The sequence below is a fragment of the Lagopus muta genome, chromosome 8 (assembly GCF_023343835.1).
Source record: "Lagopus muta isolate bLagMut1 chromosome 8, bLagMut1 primary, whole genome shotgun sequence".
Taxonomy (NCBI): Eukaryota; Metazoa; Chordata; class Aves; order Galliformes; family Phasianidae; genus Lagopus; species Lagopus muta.
The window spans coordinates 6,107,811-6,128,041 of record NC_064440.1 but is presented as its reverse complement, the minus strand read 5'-3'; the positions used below and the strand labels follow the sequence as shown (position 1 = coordinate 6,128,041).

The 20,231-nt window shown below is 40.9% G+C and overlaps 1 protein-coding gene across 2 annotated transcripts; it reads right to left on the bottom strand.

Moving 5' to 3' along the window:
- Positions 1–237: 237 nt before the first annotated feature.
- Positions 238–16,625, bottom strand: LCT (lactase). Of its 2 annotated transcripts, XM_048952765.1 has the most exons (19): positions 15,971–16,625; positions 14,948–14,974; positions 14,286–14,350; positions 13,483–13,566; positions 12,856–12,958; positions 12,457–12,524; positions 11,972–12,027; positions 10,970–11,651; positions 9,977–10,622; positions 7,168–8,727; positions 6,572–6,840; positions 5,825–6,115; positions 5,052–5,250; positions 4,533–4,735; positions 4,238–4,347; positions 3,501–3,635; positions 2,558–2,781; positions 1,544–1,780; positions 238–873 (listed from the first exon to the last, which is right to left on the bottom strand). In XM_048952765.1, exons 1-19 carry the CDS (start codon positions 16,623–16,625, stop codon positions 668–670), a joined length of 5,820 nt encoding a protein of 1,939 aa, XP_048808722.1. In that variant the 3' UTR covers positions 238–667. The 2 variants fall into 2 exon arrangements, with proteins under 2 accessions (XP_048808722.1, XP_048808723.1); XM_048952766.1 differs by lacking the exons at positions 11,972–12,027; positions 14,286–14,350 and having other exon boundaries at positions 12,449–12,524; positions 14,895–14,974.
- Between the last annotated feature and the right edge of the window lie 3,606 nt (positions 16,626–20,231).

Below are 20,231 nucleotides of genomic sequence, written 5' to 3'. Positions count from 1 at the left end.
TTTACAGTTACAGGCGTTCAGTGCTGCTGCAGACTTCTTTGTAAAGGAACTTCAGTAGGTATTGCACTGTTCAAATGTAAAGGCTTAGTGCTTTTGCTTTTGTTAAAAAATAATTCATGATAAAATTAAGAAAATACTATCGATGAAATGAAGGAATGGGGGGGGGAATGTACTATTGCACAGTAGCTGCAATAGAACAGTACATTCTGCTATCTAAATAGCCCAAAGGCTATTCTGCTATCCCTGTTTGTGCCAGTGTTGGCACTAGCATGTCTTCGAAAGATTAAGCAGCAGCAGAGCTTCGTGGGATGCTCTCAGATCCCTTGGAAAGACAAGAAGGATCCAAGGGAAGATCAGGAAGGAGGGCAGATGAAGGTTTAGGCTGAATCCTTACACAACTTGGAACAGTCAATTTTGACTTGAAAAAAATTATCAGTAGTAGCTGGAAAAAAATTTAGTGTTTTTTACTTCATATTTTAAGCCAACAGCAAGATTGGAAATCACCTCCAAGGCAAGATACTGAGGTGCAGCAGTATAAGCCCCAGGTATCTTTTTCAGTACTGCAGAGTACAGTTCTGTAGGCATTCTTTGTTAAGAAAAAAAAAAAGCATTTTAGCAAGTAGAGATACTGTTTCAATCCGTTCCACATACTCAAATGAATTAAATTTTACATTTTAGTAAGTTCTATGGATGATTGTTTATGAGATCTTTTGGATAATGTTCCATATTTATATGAAATAAGTGCCAGGCCCAGTGCTCCAATTCCAGAAAGAGCAAAAAGCACATATAGTGCTGTTTCTGCACTGTGTGATGTTAAATCTAATCCCAGAAAGCGCACACTGTCAGCCAGTCCTGGTGTGGTGTCTGGTATCACTGTTCATGAGAAAACAATAAGAAGTAGTTAGTACATGGCTTGTCAGGAGCATTTTCCTGTGTACGTGTGCATCACTTCTTCCTCGCTCTGCACGGCTTTTTAGCGTGGCTCTTCAGTGCTCTGGCAGTAGCTGTGGGTCTCAGGGATCAGCAATTGACACAACTCTAGCTCAGAGTAATGGTACAGCTGAGGGCTTATAGTGAGCTCCTGGGGCTGAAGGAGACACAAGTAATTCCTGATAGAAATGCTGAGAGAAAATATCCTTTTAAACACCCAAACTGAAGTGGTTGTGGCTCAGTTAATATACTTAGTCCAGAGATCACAAGACAAAAAAGAATATTACCCAAGTCTTCTTAGAGAGTAGTCAAAATCATTTTTAAGAAAAACGCAGTGCAGGAGTGCTGAATGGGTGGGATGTGGAAAACATAATAGAATGCAATAACTTTTTTTGTCTGTTTTGAGGACAGATGCTTAGCTAGGTGTTAGATTTTATGCTAACATAACATTCTGTTTTGGAAACAGAAATGACAGTATGTTCCGCATGAATGTGTTCATTAATAAAGGCTGGTGATTAGGCAGTTTACTACCCCAGCTCTTTAAAAGAATACTGGAGAAAAAAGTCTTTTAGGATGAGACATATGGAAGTGCAATTTCTGCTGCACCACTTACCTTCAGACTCCGTTTCCAGACAGGGATGTGGGCCCGCTGCAGGATCTGGAAAGCCATTGCAGCTGATGATCTGTGAGTAGTACCTGGCAGAGGCCTTGGGGAGCCGTGGCAATGTGGGATCCGTGTGATTCACATAGTAGAACCCAAACCTTTCATCAAAGCCTGCTGCCCACTCAAAGTTGTCCATCAGTGACCATGCTGTGTAGCCACGCAGGTCAACACCATCAAGCATGACAGCTGTTAGCAGGAGCAGGCACAGCAGGTTAGTTGAGCAGTCAGGTGACAGGAGTCACCAGCAGGCCAGCAGTGGTGCAAACAGGGCACTACAGAAGGGCAAGCTGAGTGCAGTGCAGTTACTGCCACGTTTGTCTCACCATCTCCCTGTCCCTATCAGTTGTGTGTTGCTACAGCTAGTAACGAGCCAGGGCAGCTCAGCCAGCCCACGAAGACTGCTTCTGTTGGCTCCAAAAGTCAGAGCTTTCATTCAAGAAGTGAAGGTTTAACAGAATGATGAGTATTTAAATGTGTTTATGGGGGCGGATCTGTGCTGCTCAAAGTAACAAGTAGTTGAACAGCTGGCAGTCAGCTCCCTCTAAGGCAGACAAACAAGCTTAACCACTGCTTTAAGCAAAACAAGGGTTTTTCTGTGCGTCTGTTGTGAACAAGGTACAGTTTTTAGAAACAGCAGTAGTTAGGACTATCTAGTTTAACCACTAACCCACCAAGTAATGGAACCCTCTCTTGTCAGATGCAGCTAAATAAGGAAGCTGCCTTTATCTTACTTCTGTTAAACCCATGGTTTGTTCTTCCTTTGGATCACTGTTCCCTGCAAAAAGTCTTGGCCAGCAATGATCAGTTTCTGCTAAAACCCAAAGGCTTTCAACATGGCTGCAGCATAAACCTGTGTATAATTTACAAACATGGTGCCAGGGATCTGTCAGCTCCTTACAAGTTGCTTTGCTCAGCAGCATCTCCCAACAAGACTGACGTGCAGCTTTAAATGAGCAATCTTACCTTTCAGCGCTTCGTTAATGTAGTTCCGATGGTAATGTATTCGCCAAGTGTCATTGAGATCTATGGCTCCTCTCTCTGATATCCCATTTTCAGTCACATATATAGGAGGGTTGTTGTACTCTTCCTTTATCCACCTCAGGAGCTTTCGGAAGCCAAAGGGCACCACCTTTAGCCAGAAGGAGCCAGAGTTGAGCCAGCTGCGGTCGGTTACTGAAGCAACACCCCTGCAGAAGAGCACACATTGATCACAGCACAGCCCCGAGCCTGGCCCTGCATTACTGCTCAGCTGGGAAATCTGACACCAAGCTCTATAGAAAAGTGCACCCAGGTGCAAGCTGTGAAAAGCACCGAGCTGGGGGGAGGTGAAGAGTGCTGGTGTTCACAAGCCTCCAGAAAACACTTCTCATATTTTGTTTTAAAGTTATATTCTGCCTGTAGATAAAAAGCTTCACTTAATCACGGTTAAATTTACATTTAGCTGTTTGGCTTTAAACTTAATGTAAAAAGTAAAAATGTTAAAGTAAACTTAATGAAGTTTACTCTGTGTGGGGAGGAAACCAACAACTGTTTAAACAGCAAATGGAGTAGTAGTATCTGTAAACCAGGCCACTTTCCCATTTCAAACTGGAGAATGGATGCAGGAAAAATGATAACTGCAGCTGATACCAAATGCTTATGAGACTGATTCCTTCATTTTTAGATGCTCTAATTTTCCTTGTTCTGTTTTAACAATTCATTTTTTAGTCAGATCATAACAAAGTAGCTGGCCTACTCTGAACCCAGTATCACGAGTACTGTCTGGGGCTTTTTTCCCTAATACTGGTTGTAACAGCTTAATATGAATGTCTCGTGGCTTTATTTTCTATTAGTGTACATTGCTCAGTTGGCATAGGCTTCCCAAATGTGCATATTTTACTTGACCAACAATTTACTGTCGTCTTACCTGTCAGAATCATACGACAGAATAGCAGTATAATACTCATACTTGTATGTTAAAACTGTAGTATAATGATTTAGACCAAAGTAGTCATATGTGCCTTTAATTCTTTGCTTTTCACTTTCTGTAAATTCTGGAAGTCTGCAACAGAAAACAAAAAGGCATAAAGCCATCAAAATGCAATAAGCACAAAAGAAGGTACTGCGATCTTTCTAGAGGAACATCAGAAAAATCCCATCCATTTGTTATTAAAGCACAGACAGGGTAAAACACAAGCTTTCCTTTCCTTATATGTGTCTAGAAAGAAAGAAAAAAGGAAAAATATTCTTAGCAGAACACTGGTAATGTGATAGATTTAAAAGTAATGAGAAAGACAAATAAATATAATTCAAAGGTGTGAATGAGGCTCAGTGCTTGAGTTCAGTAATACATCATTTTAAGCACAATTAAAATATATTTGCCCCAGGCAGGCAAAGCACTACATATAGTGCATTACATTTATTATATCACTCTGAACTGCCAACATGCTGCCCCCAGGGTAGAAGCTTGGAGAAATCTCTTTTGTATTAGTAAACTTAATTTGCAAGAAAGGTAAAGAGAGAAAAAATATACAATTAGTTTTTCTGTGAGACTGCGCTAAGATTTTTATAGTGCCATTTTCAACAGCATTCTTCCTTCTTATCAGAAAAGCAGGTTTTAGCTCAGCAAGTAGAAGCAAAGCAAGTTTGTGCCTGCACTCTTACCGGGAGCTGCTCAGACCCTGGGCCAGGCTGCGTTCCCGAATCCTCGTCTTCATCACTTCATTGTAGTCGCCGTTTTTGAAAATGGGATGAGCAAACCAACCTATAAGGAACTAACCCAGGAAATAAGGGAGAAGGATAAACTATGGGTTAAAACAAGGATTTAACTATTCCTCTCCATAGGCTGCATTATGTATAGTAGCTGGCCCTATAATGAGCACAGATACGCAGGAATGCCTGTATTACAGCAGCAAACTTAACGAGCAGCCTAGAGAGCTGTGACCAGATTCTTCTCTACCTGTAAGTATTGTCTGGCAGCATCAAAATCCTCCTGTTTGTGGGGGTTCCTTGGCTCAGCCCAGTCAGAGTTGATGGTGATAGAGATCAGCCCTCCTTGTTTCGCACGGTAAGTCTCATTGTAGAGGTGCCAGGCTTCTGCATGGGCCTTGATTAGGTTGTGCCCCACCACATAGGGGGCTCGCCCAGGCCTAACAGAGATGCCTGCAGGAACAGCACAGACACTGCAGCAGCAATTCCTAGTTCCAATCTGCTTCTTCCCAGCTTAACACCCAGGACATGCAGAGCTGCCCACCAGTAAATGAACAAGCATGCAGTACCTGGTGCCTTTGAGCCCAGCCATGGGCTGAGATGTATGTGACAGCAGGTCTGCTGAAGGCACAGCTGTCATGCACAGGCTGTGGGGAACCCACATCACCCCCCTGCCCATGCTCTGCTGTCAGCACAGAGAGCAGAAAGCTGTGTGTTCAGGCCAGATCCCAACCCTTCCCTTCTCAAAAATTGTGCTCAGTAGTCTTACCTGGAGCAGCTGTGCCAAAGCCATACCCAAGATATGCAGTGTTGTAGGGTTCATTGATGGTTATCCAAAATTTCACTTTGTCTCCCAATCTCTGGAAAAGGAGCTCAGCATATTCCTTAAACCTCTGAACTATGGTATCATTCTCCCACCCACCGTTGTCCTGCAGTGCCTGTGGGAGGTCCCAGTGATAGAGAGTGACCTGTAGGGAACGGCAATGAGAGAAAGGGCTCAGCCAGTCATTGATTCACAATGAAGGACAAGATAACGGCCTTGTTTGCAGGCATAAGCCCAACTCCATCTGCATTTTTCTAACAGGCACATACAAATCTGCAGTAACCCCAGTGCCTTCTGTCCTGTAGTCGTTTGAGGTCATAGCGATCACTTGCACACTCTGATAAATGCCACTCTGCCATGTTTCAGTTCCTTTAGTATGAGGGGGAACGACTCAAACTTCAGGGCCTGCCCAGCTGTCAAGATGAGTCTCTCACTTTCAGTCATACTAAAGCCCGCAATAATCACGTGACAGCAGGAATTCAAGTCAGTAAAGAACAGCTGCAGCTACACTGATTCTCAAGTGAAGCACAGTGCAGTACAACACCTGCTCTTGAGGGATCTTGAACAGCTTGGGAATTCATAAGGACAAAGAACTTCCCAGTAATCCCAACACAGGAACCACGAAGGCAAATCTAAAAGTGGGGATCTGATCTTTCAACATCAGGATAATTCTCAACTCCTGCACTCTGTTGGATTTCCAGTCCTTTTTTCACAGTTACCTGAGGCGTAATATTGGCTGCCAGAAGAGCATCAATTAGCCTTTCATAGTAGTTCAATCCCATTTCATTGACGTATCTGGTGGTCCCATCTGGGAGAACACGTGACCAGGAGATTGAAAAGCGATAGTGAGACACCTTGAGGCGTTTCAGCATTTCCACATCCTCCTCAATCTTGTGGTAGCTGTCACAAGCTACATCTCCATTGTCATCATTGCTGATTTTCAAAGGAGTGTGAGAGTATTTGTCCCAAATGCTAAGTCCTTTCCCATCTGCTCTCCATGCTCCCTCAATCTGTAAATGAAGATGGGGGAGGGAAGGGAGAAATCATCAGTAAACTCCAAATTGACATCTTGGCCTAGGAAAGAATTCTGCCCGTCAGACTTTGCGGCACCACATAACATTTTGACTTATGTGTAAGCCTTGAAACAGTATCATTTTTTGCTGTATTAAAATGGTAAGGTCTCTTGGGCCTCAAGGCACAGAAGTATTACCAAAGTACAATGTCAAAGGAAAGGTGTTGTTTGCCTTCAACCTGCTGCTCCATGTTTGCTTCCCCTTGTGAAATCTCTGCTGCTTTCTCAATTTCCGTGGTATAACCACGCCATTATAAGGGAAAACTTTGAGATGTTTAAGGCAGTTGTTACAGTAACCCTCAAATCACCATAAAACCTAATGTAGAAGCTGTGTCTCATCCAAAACAAATTAACTGTCCATGCGTGTTTGAAGAGTCAGTCTTTGTTTCCTAACCTGATATGCAGCTGTTGCTACACCCCAGAGGAAGTTCTTTGGAAACTCTCCATATAAGAATTCATCTTCTTTTGGCAATGGGATACCATTGTTGCGGATGATTTCTGCATAGTACACAGCTGAGCGCCTTGGGGTTCTTGGCCTGTTGGGATCATCAAAATCAACCTCGTGCAATCCAAATCTTGGCTCATAACCATTCAACCATTCAAAGAAATCCATAAAAGACCATGCATTGTATCCTCTCAGATTAACACCGTCCAGTTTGTAAGCTGAAAGACCAGAAACAATGGGAGAACATCAGTGATGTTTCACACATATAACAAACCACAAGGAATTCACTTGCAAACACATACACACTTTCAGCTTCATCAAGCTATCTCTGAACAAAAAGGACCACAACAGACTTTACATCTGGAGGATACAGAATACAAATGGCTACACAAAGGAGATCATAAAAAAACCCACTACATTTATATTGCACTCAGAATATTAAAAGAACAGCAGAAGATGCTTTTAAAAACGACACCTCAGAGGAAAATTGTGACAGGAATCTAGAGGGGAGATATACAACACAAAATAAAATCAAACATTTGTACCTTTTAAAGCTTCATCTATATATGTTTTGTAGTAAAGTATCCTGGTTTGGTCATCAACATCCGATTCGGTCTTTAGCCCCACTCCGTTCTCAATGATGTACATTGGGGGATTTCCATACTCTTCTTTGATCCAGTTCAGCAGCCTCCTCAGCCCCCAGGCCACAGCCCGATGGCCATCAAGAGCTGAGGTAGGCCAGGAGCTGTCAACATCTGTTGATATTTCCTGGTCGTACTCATAAGAGAAGGGATTCAGGCGGGTTGTTGCATGGGTTACAAGTTTGGCAGTATAGGTGTTGAAACAGAAAACATCCGCTGTGCCCCTGATGTACTCACGCTCTTCAGCTGTGAAAACTGGTAGGCGGGATGATGGCAGGTTTTGGAGCTCACTCCTGTTTCCAACTTTCCATTTCATGACCTCAGGGTAGTCCCCATTTTTGAAAACTGGATGTGCAAACCACCCCGCCAAAAACTGCATGTACCTGTCTGCAGCTTCTAAGTCCCTGGGGTTGCTGGGTGTCTTTGGCTCAATCCAATCTATATTGAGACACAGAGAAATTATTCCTCCCTGACTCGCTCTGTATTTGTCATCGTACGTGTGGTAGACTCTGGCGTGGGCTTTCAGTAAGGTGTGTGCCACTTCGTAGGGAGCATCACCAGGATTATTGACATTGGGTGGGAATTCCCCCATCCCATAGCTAACCCAAGCCATAACTTGGGGTTCGTTGAAAGTAAGCCAGAACTTCACCCTGTCCCCAAAGGTCTGGAAACAGAAGTCTGCAAAACTGTCAAACAGTTCAATGAGCTCACTGCTCTCCCAGCCACCAATGTCCTGGAGAGCTTGTGGCAGGTCCCAGTGGTACAGCGTGACGATTGGAGTGATGTTGTTTGCGACCAGCCCATCAATGAGACGGTTATAGTAATCAACACCATGGCTGTTTACTGAATTGTTCCTTCCGTTGGGGAAGATTCGAGGCCAGGACAGAGAGAAACGATAGTTCTTTACCCCCAAGGCTCTCAGCAGGTAAATATCTTTCTCTACATTGTTGTAGCTATTACAAGCTATATCTCCAGTGTCATTGTTTTTTATGTTTCCTGGGACATGGGTGAAGTTATCCCAAACGCTGGGTCCTTTGCCATCCGCATCCCAACCTCCCTCAATCTGGTATGCAGAAGACGACACACCCCATGTGAAGTCCTCTGGGAACGTCCCATAAAAGTACATGTCTCTTTCAAAGGCTGTTTGGGATGAAAACTTCTCCCAGACAACCTTTGACTTGGAGGGAACTTCTGATGCTGGTAGACTCGGCAACTTTGATGGTGTGGGTAGGCCAAATACCACCGATGCAGAACTTCTGTCTGAGACTTGGGACGGGAAACCATTGTTTTCAATAACAGTGGAATAGAAATAAGCACTTGCCCTGGGAGTCCTTGGTCTGTTGCTATCTTCAAAATTCACATGATGTAGCCCAAATTTTAGGCTGTAGCCCTCTGGGCCTTCAAAGCCATCAACCAGGGATCGAGCAATGTATGACTGAACATCAACTGCATCCAGTTTTACCGCTGTCATAGAAACAGTACAAGACTCTGTTAATCACTTGAACGCTTTCTGAATGCAGCAGAGCAGAACACAAGCACACAGCTGAGGATAACAACAGGGTGACAGCCAAACATCTATGAATTGTGTTTGGGTAAAAGAAAACAAAACAATTAGAGTATTTGGCAAGAAAAGCCATGGTCACTATAATAGGAGCCAGTCAAAGACTTAGTGATAAAAACATACCAGAAAATAAGTATTTGAGTAAAGCCCACTTGTGCCATGAGTATTCCCTTCCCTATGTTCTAGCTTTCAAGAACAACTCATCAGCTTAAGTATACAGTGCTTTTTTATATTTACCACTGTAGTTAAATTGAAACATAATATGGATGTAGTGCTTGCCTAGCTTCCCTCGGCACACAGGAATTCATTTCTGCAGAACACAATACTTAGTACCATCAGAGACAAGTCTAGCATCCTTCCTCATATTGCCCACAGTAAAGCACACTCATTCCAGAAAAGTTCACTTTCCATAGGCAGTCCATGTTCCTTTTGCAGAGGCAAAACAGCAATGCTAAATGCTGTTTTCTGCAGCTCTTCTATCAGCACGTTGAGAACTAGGTCAACAGGATCAAAAGCTGTACAGTGATCATCAACATAATGAATACATTATATTCAATATAATGAAGGTTTTGTGATGCTATTGATTTGTGTATCTGAAGAAAGCATACTAAAATATCTATTTAAAATCTCAAATTTCTATACTTGAAAAGGACTTCAGTTACCAGTATTAATTTTTGTTAAACTGATACAGTTTGCAAAGATAAAGGCATAGACTGAATCTTTCCCAAAATAATTGAGATGTAAGTATCTCCCTAAAAATTCTAACTTGCCGTGGTGCAGGATGCTATCAGTTAGATCTGCTGAATCAGTAAAGACATCATTCAGTCCCATCTATGAGATCTCTGCAGGTAAGAGCCTGCCTTTAGCCAAATTGTCTTCAAAGGTACTGAAGTAGGTAAACAGTTTTCACTGAGAGACTGGCTTTAGGTTGTATTTGTACCTATGAAAAACCTCTTCCAGTACCTAGACAGAATGGAGAGCTCCATATCTGGTCACTGGATAGGCTGGAATTTATGACACTGTACATAAGAGGTGGCCCACCTCTGGTTACTATACAAATAGTGATGTTTTAAAGCTAATCACTGTGGGAGTGACAGAATAACTAGTTGCCAACATTTTAATTAAAAAAAAAAAACAAAACCAAAAACATACCTTTTAGAGCCTCATTGATGTATCGGCGGAAATAATCCACTCGCAGTGTGTCATTAATAAGATCCCCGGTGGCTTCTGTTGGCATACCATTTCCTGCTATGTAAATTGGGACCTTTGCCCCTGTATATTCCTGGGACACAAAATTCAGCAGCCTTCTTAATCCCCACGGGACCACATGGATTGAAGAAGAGGCAGTCGTTGGCCACGAAGGATCTACGTGCAAAGAGAAGTTCCCAATGCTTTCGTATCCAGGTGTGCAGGTACCACTAGCCACAGCACTAACCAGGTGGGAAGTGTAATGGGAAAGGCCAAAAAAGTCTGCCGTTCCTTTCACCCAGGTTTTCTCCTCCTCCGTAAACACAGGCAGCTGTGCAACTGTTGTGGAGCACTGCTGGTTTACTTCCTGGATCTGAGCCTTCAGGATATCTGGGTAGTCACCGTCAACAAAGACAGGGTGAGCAAACCAGCCAAGCATGAACTGCAGGTACCTCTCTGATGCCTTCACATCCTCAGAGTTGGTTGGAGTCTGGGGTTCAGCCCAATCCGAGTTCAGCACCAGCCCTACCTTTCCCTGCTGCTGAGAACGGTACCTGTCATTATACAGGTGCCAGACCTTAGCATGAGCCTTGAGAATTGTGTGAGCCACCTGGGGGCAGAAAGCAGAGGAATACGTGTCTCACTGCTTTGCACAACATTGCATGAACACTGCCTTGTCAGAAAGACATCCCCATGTGAAACAAGAGAACTTGACAAAACAAATAATTGTGGGCAGAGAATACAGCAGGGTTTGGATTAAGTATAAGAATCTGGCTGATTTCAGAACAGAAAATAACATCCATAGCATCCATTAGTAATACATTAAGTAATACATTTGCTTGGGAGTATCATAAGTCTACAAAGCAAATAACTGTCTCAGATTAGGCTCAAGCATCATTAAAATTTGCAGAATCTGAGGAACACAACAATGGCAGCTGTAGGATCCTATGTCCCTACCTTGTAAGATGCTATTCCTGGATCGGTGATTCCTGGAGGATGCTCTCCGGTGCCATAGCCAGCATAGCTGATAACCCAAGGCTCGTGGAACGTAACCCAAAACTTGACCCGATCCCCAAAACTGGCAAAGCAGAAGTCTGCATAGCTTGCAAAATCATCTATGATACTGTCATTCTGCCAGCCACCAAGAACCTGAAGAGCCTGTGGGAGGTCCCAGTGGAAAAGAGTCACCATGGGCTCAATGTTAGCCTCTAGCAACCTGTCAATTAATTGGTTGTAATAATCCACACCCTTGATGCTGATGGTTTCATTGGTGCCAGCAGGGAAAATTCTAGGCCAGGCTATAGAAAACTTGTACAGCTGGGGATGAAGACCTCTAAGCAAATAAACATCATAGCTGGTTTTATGGTAGCTGTCACATGCCACATCTGTTGTTTGGTTCATGTAGACATGACCTTCGTGCCCAAACTGATCCCAGATGCTCTCTCCTTTCCCATCCTCTGCCCAGGCTCCTTCAATATTAAAGGCACCTGTTGACGTGCCCCAGAGGAAACCACTTGGGAAAACATCTTGCAGGAAAGTATCCCTCTCCAATTCGGACTGGTCAGCAAACATTTCCCAAATTGTTTGATAGGAGGAGTGAGGGGCAGCAATTGGATTCTCTTGTAGAGTATATGTTTTGCTAAAAATAGAATAAAAAAGAGTTACAACTCAAGGTGGATGCCAGTGCCACAGAATTTGCAGACAAGGAGCATAAATAATTGTTTGCTTCTCATTCAGCTCACATATGCCAGTTAGGGAACAGCCACTTTGCCATCCAATCAATCCAACCTCCTGCCATCCAGCTGGCAGATGAAGGAGAAGTGCAATAAACTAACTGCAGAGCACCTCAAGTGCTATGTATCTCGTGCATTTCCCAGCAGATAGATTTTCAAAATTCATTAAACTAGGTCAAAGACACAAACAAAATCCTTGCAGTGTGCAGCAATTTCACACACTCACAAGTCTTCACAGGATAAGCTAAAACCAATCAATCCTGCCTCACTGGTCCATAGCTTCTTCCTGTGCAATGACATTCCCTACAACTCTGTAGGCACAACTGGCTTCTCACATAGGACAGTTACTATTTTATGTTTTTAATTTAATTTTATATATATACACATAATATAAATTTATATATACTATGTAGATGAAAAAAGAACAGTATGCTTGGAATATATGCCTGCTATTACTGTCTTGAAGGTGCAATCTGGGTAACTAAGGATGAAGGAGAGAGTTACATTTCCTGAAATAGCAGGTTAGAAGATTGCCTGTAACAGCAAGAGACTGGACTGGGCACAAAGGCTTTCCCCTGCATTCCTTTAAGCAGCTGACAGCGATTTTACCACTACAACCATCTTATGTCTGCCTAGCACACTTGTTTCTAAAGGATACCAATTTATTACAGTATGTGATTTAAGGGAAAAGAACTTTAAGTACCTTAAAGCATGAGATGAGAAATCCAAGAATTCATTCACATCATATCCAATTGTACGTGCCTTCTCTTTATTAATAACTGAAAACAAACAATAGATGGATAAATATCACAGACTGTATGACATTACTCGTGTATACAATTACATCTTTTGAAACAAGGCTTTTTTTTTTTTTTCAAATAACTAATAGCTGTTTTGCTCAGATTTAGTATGTTGTGTTATTTGTTTTTTTTTTCCCCAGGAAAAATACAAAAAAAAAACCCAAACCAAACAAAACAAAACAACAACAAAACAAAACAAACCTATAAGATTATTTAACTTAATAGCAATGGTCTGGAAAGGACAATTACATAATTTTCCATTCAGAGCCCAGCTACAGAACTCTTCTACTTCTTAAAACATGTCACTTACCAGTGACAATGGCAGCTACTGGTACGAATGGATTCTCTTCCAAGGAATCACAATCAAGGAAATTCAGACTAAAAAGCAATACTTCTTTGTCCTTCCAGACTTTCTGCAAAACAAGAATTCAAAGAGAGATTTCTATTTTTAAAAATATTGATTGGTTTTCCAAAGATGATATGTGGGAAGTTTTCATTTCTTGCTCTTCACTTCTGGCTAGGCCATCACCCTCTGATTTATAGGGAATAAGTGTCCTGCTACAGATACACAGAGCAAAACTGTTAACAAAGAGCCTGACATACTCCTTTTCAGGCTGGTAGTGCATAAGCTACATAATCGTGAGCAAGGCATATCATCTCTGTGCTCATCCCTGCAGACACGTGCACCTAGGTGCTGAATGACTTACAACAGTACCTTAGTTGTCTACTACTGCAAATTATCCATTACTTCAAATTCAGCGTGAGATCCCCTCTAAGTTACTTTTTTGCAAAATAAGCTGTTACAGATGGCTTACAAAGTTCAGTAGAACTGTAAGAACAATGATGGATTTATTCTATCAGGTCTACCCTATTACTAGAGTTTTAACTCCACATCCATGAAGTTCAGTGTTCATTTTCACACTGTGCATAATGTTACCTGGAATTCACTCATTTTCAGGTGGAAATCTGTTTCATTTCCACACTTGTACTGAAGGCGAAGAGACAGGAAGTCCACTGAATCCTGGAAACAAGAAAGGGAAAATGATCATCCTATTGGAAAATTATTGCAGGCATTCTGTTCAAAACATAGAAGTTGCTAGATGTTTGATACAGGCACTGCTGGAGTAAGAAGCCAGAAAGATACACAGAACCCTGGAAAATACGAGTACAAAGCGGACACTGTACGAGAAGATGCATTTTGTGCCTTTCCTTCTAAACAAAGCTAAATTTTAGAAGCACTAGAGTTTAAAAATTCATTGTAAGAATATTTTATGCATTTAATATTCCTCATTTCCAATTGATTGTTTAAATTGGCAAGACTGAAGAGTCTCTGATTAATCAGATAGAGAAACCTTTGTCGCCGTATGACTCAGGGTGGCCTTATCAATAATCCTTTGGGGAAAGTCCATTTCAGAAATCTTTAGTCATTGCACACTACAGATGTTACTTTACTAAAAGTCCACAGGTTCAAGGGAATAGATAGCATTCTTTTATTCAACCAGTTGCTGAAGCTGGGATTGAACAAACAAACTGACAAGCCTTCCATTTATTTTTCAGTCCAAGAGTTTTTTCTAGTTCAGTCAGCTCCTTCAGTACAACTTTCCTCCTCCTATGAAGCACACCTTGCCTATATCCTTGAAATGTCACACTTATTTGTCCTCATTATTTGTCCTACCATTAAATTTGGAAGGACGAGCCAAACGCCTGCATTGTCATTTGTTCACTGCATCCCACACCAACATGCTCTAGGCAAAAAGAACTACTAATGAGGGGTTTGGTCTTTACCAAATAAGGGATGTCATCACCTTTATGGAGATGAGCCACGTTGTGCCATCTCTGTTCTAGACCACTTTTAGCATAGCTCAGGCTGTGCTTCAACACATTAAATAGATTATTTTTTTTTAAATAATAAAAGCATTTATTTAATAAAGCAGTTATATATTTTTACTATATATAGTAAAAATAAATTTTATTTAATAAAGCAGTTATTTTAAATAGAGTAATTTTTGTTTGGTTGTGCATTAAATAGACCTGCAAATAAAAATGCAGTGGGTACAGTTTTTGCAGACAGCTTGGTATTTAAGCATCTATACTGCTAAAACTGCCAAATATATAAGAGAAAATATGCCTCCATGTTTTTAAATCAGTGCTTACTAGCCAAGAAAGGATGTTGAAGTAATTTTTAAAATCAGAGAACTTCACCTAATTGAGATAATAAAAAGGTAAAATGTACCACATTGGACAACTAAACTTGTATATAGCTTGCAATACATCACTTAATCCTCTGCATACAAATCAAGTGCAACAAAATCAAATTTAAATTGGAAATAATTCTCATTAAGGTGTTACCTGAAGAGAAACTGAAAGCAGCTCAGATGAAGTCCTATCCAAGGTAAGATCCATTCCTAAAGCAATGGACAGCTTTCCACCTTGGGAAACCAAACCAAACCAAACAAAAGCATGATCTATCAGTAGTGCAGGAAATGCAAATAGAAATAAAATATCACTGTAGATATTTTTTAATCAAGTAAGACATATAATTTTAAAGCATTTTTTATTATCAAGATACTTTATCTTAAAAGTAACCATCTTGCTTCACAAATGTTTTTTTTTCTTTTTTATCTTGTCAGTACATTTCACTTGAAATAAATGAGAGATGCCATTTTAAAGCATAGTCAGTTTTGTTTCACTGGGTTTTATAAGTACATTTTCAAAGTTTTCCACCCTTGGGTAGAAAGCTGGTAGATAAATTGGACCACATTCTTCAGATCTGGGCTTTTAAAGATGCATTCCTTGGGAAATATCTTAATCAAAAAGCCAACTCCCATCATGCTGAAGACAGACAGCTACTTACATGGATGGCAAAATGTTCCCCTCCCTAAAATGGAACAGTGGCAATTGCAATTTCAATTATCAGTGACACTGAAATATGTAAGGCTTTGAAAATGAGGTGATTAATCAGGAATTAAGGATTTTTCCTAGACAATACATTTAAGGTTTGATATATAAGCAGTACAAGACTACTGTTATTCCAGGGTACCAACTGGCTTTTAATAAGGACCCTCACTAAGCACATAGATGAGTCCTTAGGAGACAAAGCAGGTACAAGTATGGTAACATCTGTTTTTTAAGTACTAGTTTCTGCTGCTGAAATTAACCTGAGGCTTCTTAATGCTTAAAAAAAATACATCTCAGTATGCACACAGAGATACTTGCCTATGTTCTCCCTGACTACTTTGGCTGTCATTTTAAGCAAAATGCCATTACTAGTAATTGAAGAACAATTATGAAAATAAGGTGTTTGAAGAAATCCATTACTCAAATATTTCTAAGTAATTCTGAAAGCATTGCTGATAGAATCACAGAGATCACACGTAACAAACTGTGCGAAGGTCATATACAAAAATCCTTCCCCCTGTTCTTACCTGACACAGAGTACTTCTCATGGTAAACTCTGTAAGCTCTTTCATGAGCAGCAGCCAGGGCCTGGACACGGGCCTGGAGGTCACTGTAAGGCAGGCTTCCCAGGAGCTCAGGCAGGTCACTGAAGGTGAGCCACATATCAGCCAGGCCTCCAAAAACATAGAAACTGAACTCTGCATAGTCCACAAAAAGGTCAGCAAAAGAGCTCGCCATCCTGCCTGCAGCCACACTATCAGGAACACCCTTGTGATGAAGAACGACCACTGGCCTGAGGTCTGCAGCAACCAGCATTTGGAGCAGCTCCTGGTAGCATCGCACTTGAGCTTCATCTGGCTTCTTGGCGTCCCCGTCAGGAAGGATGCGTGCCCACGGCAGGAAGACTTTGTAATGTGTTACCCCAATCTCACGGAGGTGGGAGAAGTACTGGGGCAGTTGGGAAATCACAGCATCTTGCTGACAGAAGTCATCATGGGCTTCAGACACAGTAGAGTCCAAAGCTTCTTTGGGTAGAATGTGGCTCTGCAGATGCAATCTGTGCGCTGATGTGGTAGGCAGAGGTCCAGCAATGGCAACAAAGTTCTGAGCTGATTCCCCATCTATCCCAAAGCTAGTAGAGACTAACAAGAACAAGACAACTGTCTTACAAACCAGCTCCATTTCTGGACCTGGCTCACAAACATTGCGTCCACGTTATTTATATTATAGTAGGAGTAATATTTAACTGCAGTTATCTGTTATGCACTTAAGTGCTTCCAGAAACAGCTGACACTCAAATGATAATAGATCAGGACTTTCAATTGATAGATGAACAAATAAATAGATGTTCTGGATGCAAAAGGTAACAAAAGCAGAATCACCTACTTGGCTTGGGCTGGTGACACCAGTGCCTGGAGGAGGCACATTTGTGCTGTAATTCTTGGGTGCATGAAGGAAATCTGAGAAGGCAGCATCTTACCTTCATTTGGAAAAGCTGTTGTTACAGTCGCTGTTACATAAATTCAAGAAGCAGATACACTGTGTGTCCCCATGCTAATAACAATATTATTTTATTGCTTACCAAAGTACTCTTTCCTTCAGCCTTGAGAATACTTTATCTGTCAGTAGGGTGAGTGCACAGAGATCTCTTACCCAAATTGCTGCAACAAGGAGATAACTTCACAGCTCTACATGCAAATACAGCAAAATTGAAGAGTTGAGATTGTGTTATTGAGAACCACTATCTCTGCTGCCTAAATGCAGCACAAGTTTCAATTAACTAAACAAAATTCTACATAACTATAATGAAACTATATTGAAAAACCAGTTGTCTCCCACTTCACCTCCCTTAAAAGCTAGTTTTTGCATAAGACATTAGTGGAATTATCTGGGCAACTTATCATTGTAAAGAAATATTTTCAGTATTATTTAAATTACAGTAGAAACTGTCTCTAAACTTTTGCTTTTACTCACAGCTGACAACCTCCTGCATATACAAAGCCTATAATTGGTGTACTTGAACTCTGTTTGATGCTCAGGTGACTATTTTATATTTTTAAGGAGCCTTAAAAAACTTGTTGCAACATTGCGCCTGTTTTGAGCACTCAAGTACTCTTTCCCTCCCAGCCACAATGAATTAACAAGATCGAATAGGAACCTTATATATTGCACCACCTGCTGTTAGTTTTTGAGTACAGCAGTGTTAACTCCAGAAAAATATCCCTCCTCTCTATGATGCATACAGAATTGTAGGGAAAGAGGAAGTAGGAAGAAAACATTTCCTCCTTACCAAAAGAGAGCAGAGGAAAGAAAGAAAGTATAATGAAGGACGAATATCTGCCTGTCCTTAGGGTGAGTTATTAACAATATAGAAAATCATTGCTGCAGGGGGGCAGTGGTTTTTAATAAAATGTAGCTTTAGCTGAGATGCAGTTTATGGGAAAAAAGTTGCAGAGAAATGTTACTGCAAACAGTGCCCAATGACAGCACAGTACAGCTTGCAACATTTATGAATCTTTTAATTCCATAAACATAACATCCATGTTTAAAGTATGCATAGTCAGACTAAGGAACATTTGGACTGCAATGATTTACCTCTGCAGACAACAAAGAGAAGTGGGAATCCATGTCCTCTACAGAAGAACCTACAACTCTTTAGCAAATTTGTAAGGAATTTAGGCTTCAATCTAGAAATATAAGACAGTTTAAATATTCTCCTGGATTTGTTTCATGCTATTTATATTAAGCACAGTAGGATCACTTGATTATTTAGATATTTTTTAAAATATGATTGTACTTGTATTAAAGGCATTGGCCACAACTCCACAGTTAAAGCAGCAGATGTTTGCAACAAAGTCACTGTCAGAAACCTGGAGGTTTTTGTTTTGATGATTGGGTTTTCTGTTTTAAGAGAAAACATTTAAACAGCAAAGCCTGGTGCTTCAGGAGTTAGAAACGTTTGTAACACAGGGCATTGGAAAAACAGGAATAGGTTACCTAGAAAAGTGATAGTATTTCCCATTCAGGGAACATTCAAGACTCAGTTTGGTACAGGACAATCTAATCTATGGCTCTGATGCCAACAAGAGCTTGGATAAAAAGATGTGCAGTGATCCTTTCTAACCTGGACTTTCCAATAATTTTCTTTTGGAAACTATCACTTTTCTTCCCCGTTTTTCATAACTAACAGCTAAACTACCATACCAAAATACTGGACGTTCATGCAACTGAAGTACAAAGCAACTCTTAAGTGTCCACATTTGATCTCTACCAGAAATACAAAGTAAATCTCTCTCAGAATTGGCACTGGTATGACAGGGAGCTTCCACAAGCCTCTGTTGGGTCTCCATTGCCATAAGTAGCTTACCCAATTCCTTGCTTCCCTGCTTTGCTTCATTTGTCACTCCTAGTTCTATCTCTTCAGTTTCTGGGCTTTTTAAAGTTCAGGAGATACTGGCTCTAAGAGCTGGCAGCAGAAAAAAATGGTATAACTAACTTCCAAATGTTATACCAAACAGTAATACAGCACCTACACTATTTACTTAATGGTTGTAAAACAAGGAGGCCAATTTAGTCACTAATTAAAATCAGTTCAGGTTCAGAAGATTAATACATTGAAGTGAGCAAGCATTTGATTTATAGTTGGCTCGAACTGACAGTGCAATAAAGATTATTTGGGACTACGTATCAATTACTCATCTAATACAGGCTAACAAAATGAATTCCAAAAGCAATGTATAATGTCACCTTCAGCACAACTCTAGGAACTCCTGATGAAGAAATTCTGCAGTAACATGTGGAAGGCTAAATGGACACATCATGGAGAGGAGGAAGATAGTTTGATTCTCAGCAAATGCAGGATGGTGTACTGGAAAAAGAGACTAAGGTGTAAATCCCAGAGGGTACATTTAAAAAGTTACACATTTGAAATAGTATTTACCTCTGTAAGTGCATTAAGAGAAGTATTCTGCTGCCTTGGATTGACAGCATTGCTCCCAAATCTTGTTAGCATTCAAATTGGAGTTTGTTATTCCCTTACTCAACAGGAGTTGAAGCACAGATGAGACAAAGGTCACAAAATCAACTTACAATCTTTTCTCTTAAATTGTGTTCTTGTTTGGTACAATATTAAACTGTTCACAAATTCTTGGAACCAAAAAGGTGAGCCTTCAAATTACAGTAAAAATAACACACCCAAATGTTGACTGTAGCTTTTAACATGCTAAAAGGATCCAATATATTTATGTTCTAGTTTGAAAAGTTGATTTCCAAATACATTACAAAATTCAGTATTCTGGAGTGCAAAAACTTAAGATAAGCTGGAAATTGACATTTTATATATGCTTTTATCTTTCTAAACAAATATTAATATACATTTTTCCACCTTAAATTACAGTTTAACCTCATTACAAACTATTAATGGAAAGGTCACATACAAAAATCCCTCCCTATGTCATCCTGACATCCCCCTAGGGAAGACTGCATGTCCATGGCAGGAAAGACTTGTAGTGTGTGGGAGAGGTGGGAAATCACAGCAGGGAAATCACAAGACCTTGCTGAGTCACAAGTCATCGTGGGCTTCAGACACAGCAAGGCCCAGAGCTTCTTTGGGTAGGATGTGGTTCTGCAGATGCACCCTGTGTACTAACTGGGAGAGGGCCAGCAGTGGCAACAAAGTTCTGAGCTAATTCCCCCTCCATCCCAAAGCTGGTACAGACTGACAAGAACAAGACAACTGCCCCACAGAGCAGCTCCATTTCTGAATCTGACTTAGAAACAGTCAGTCTA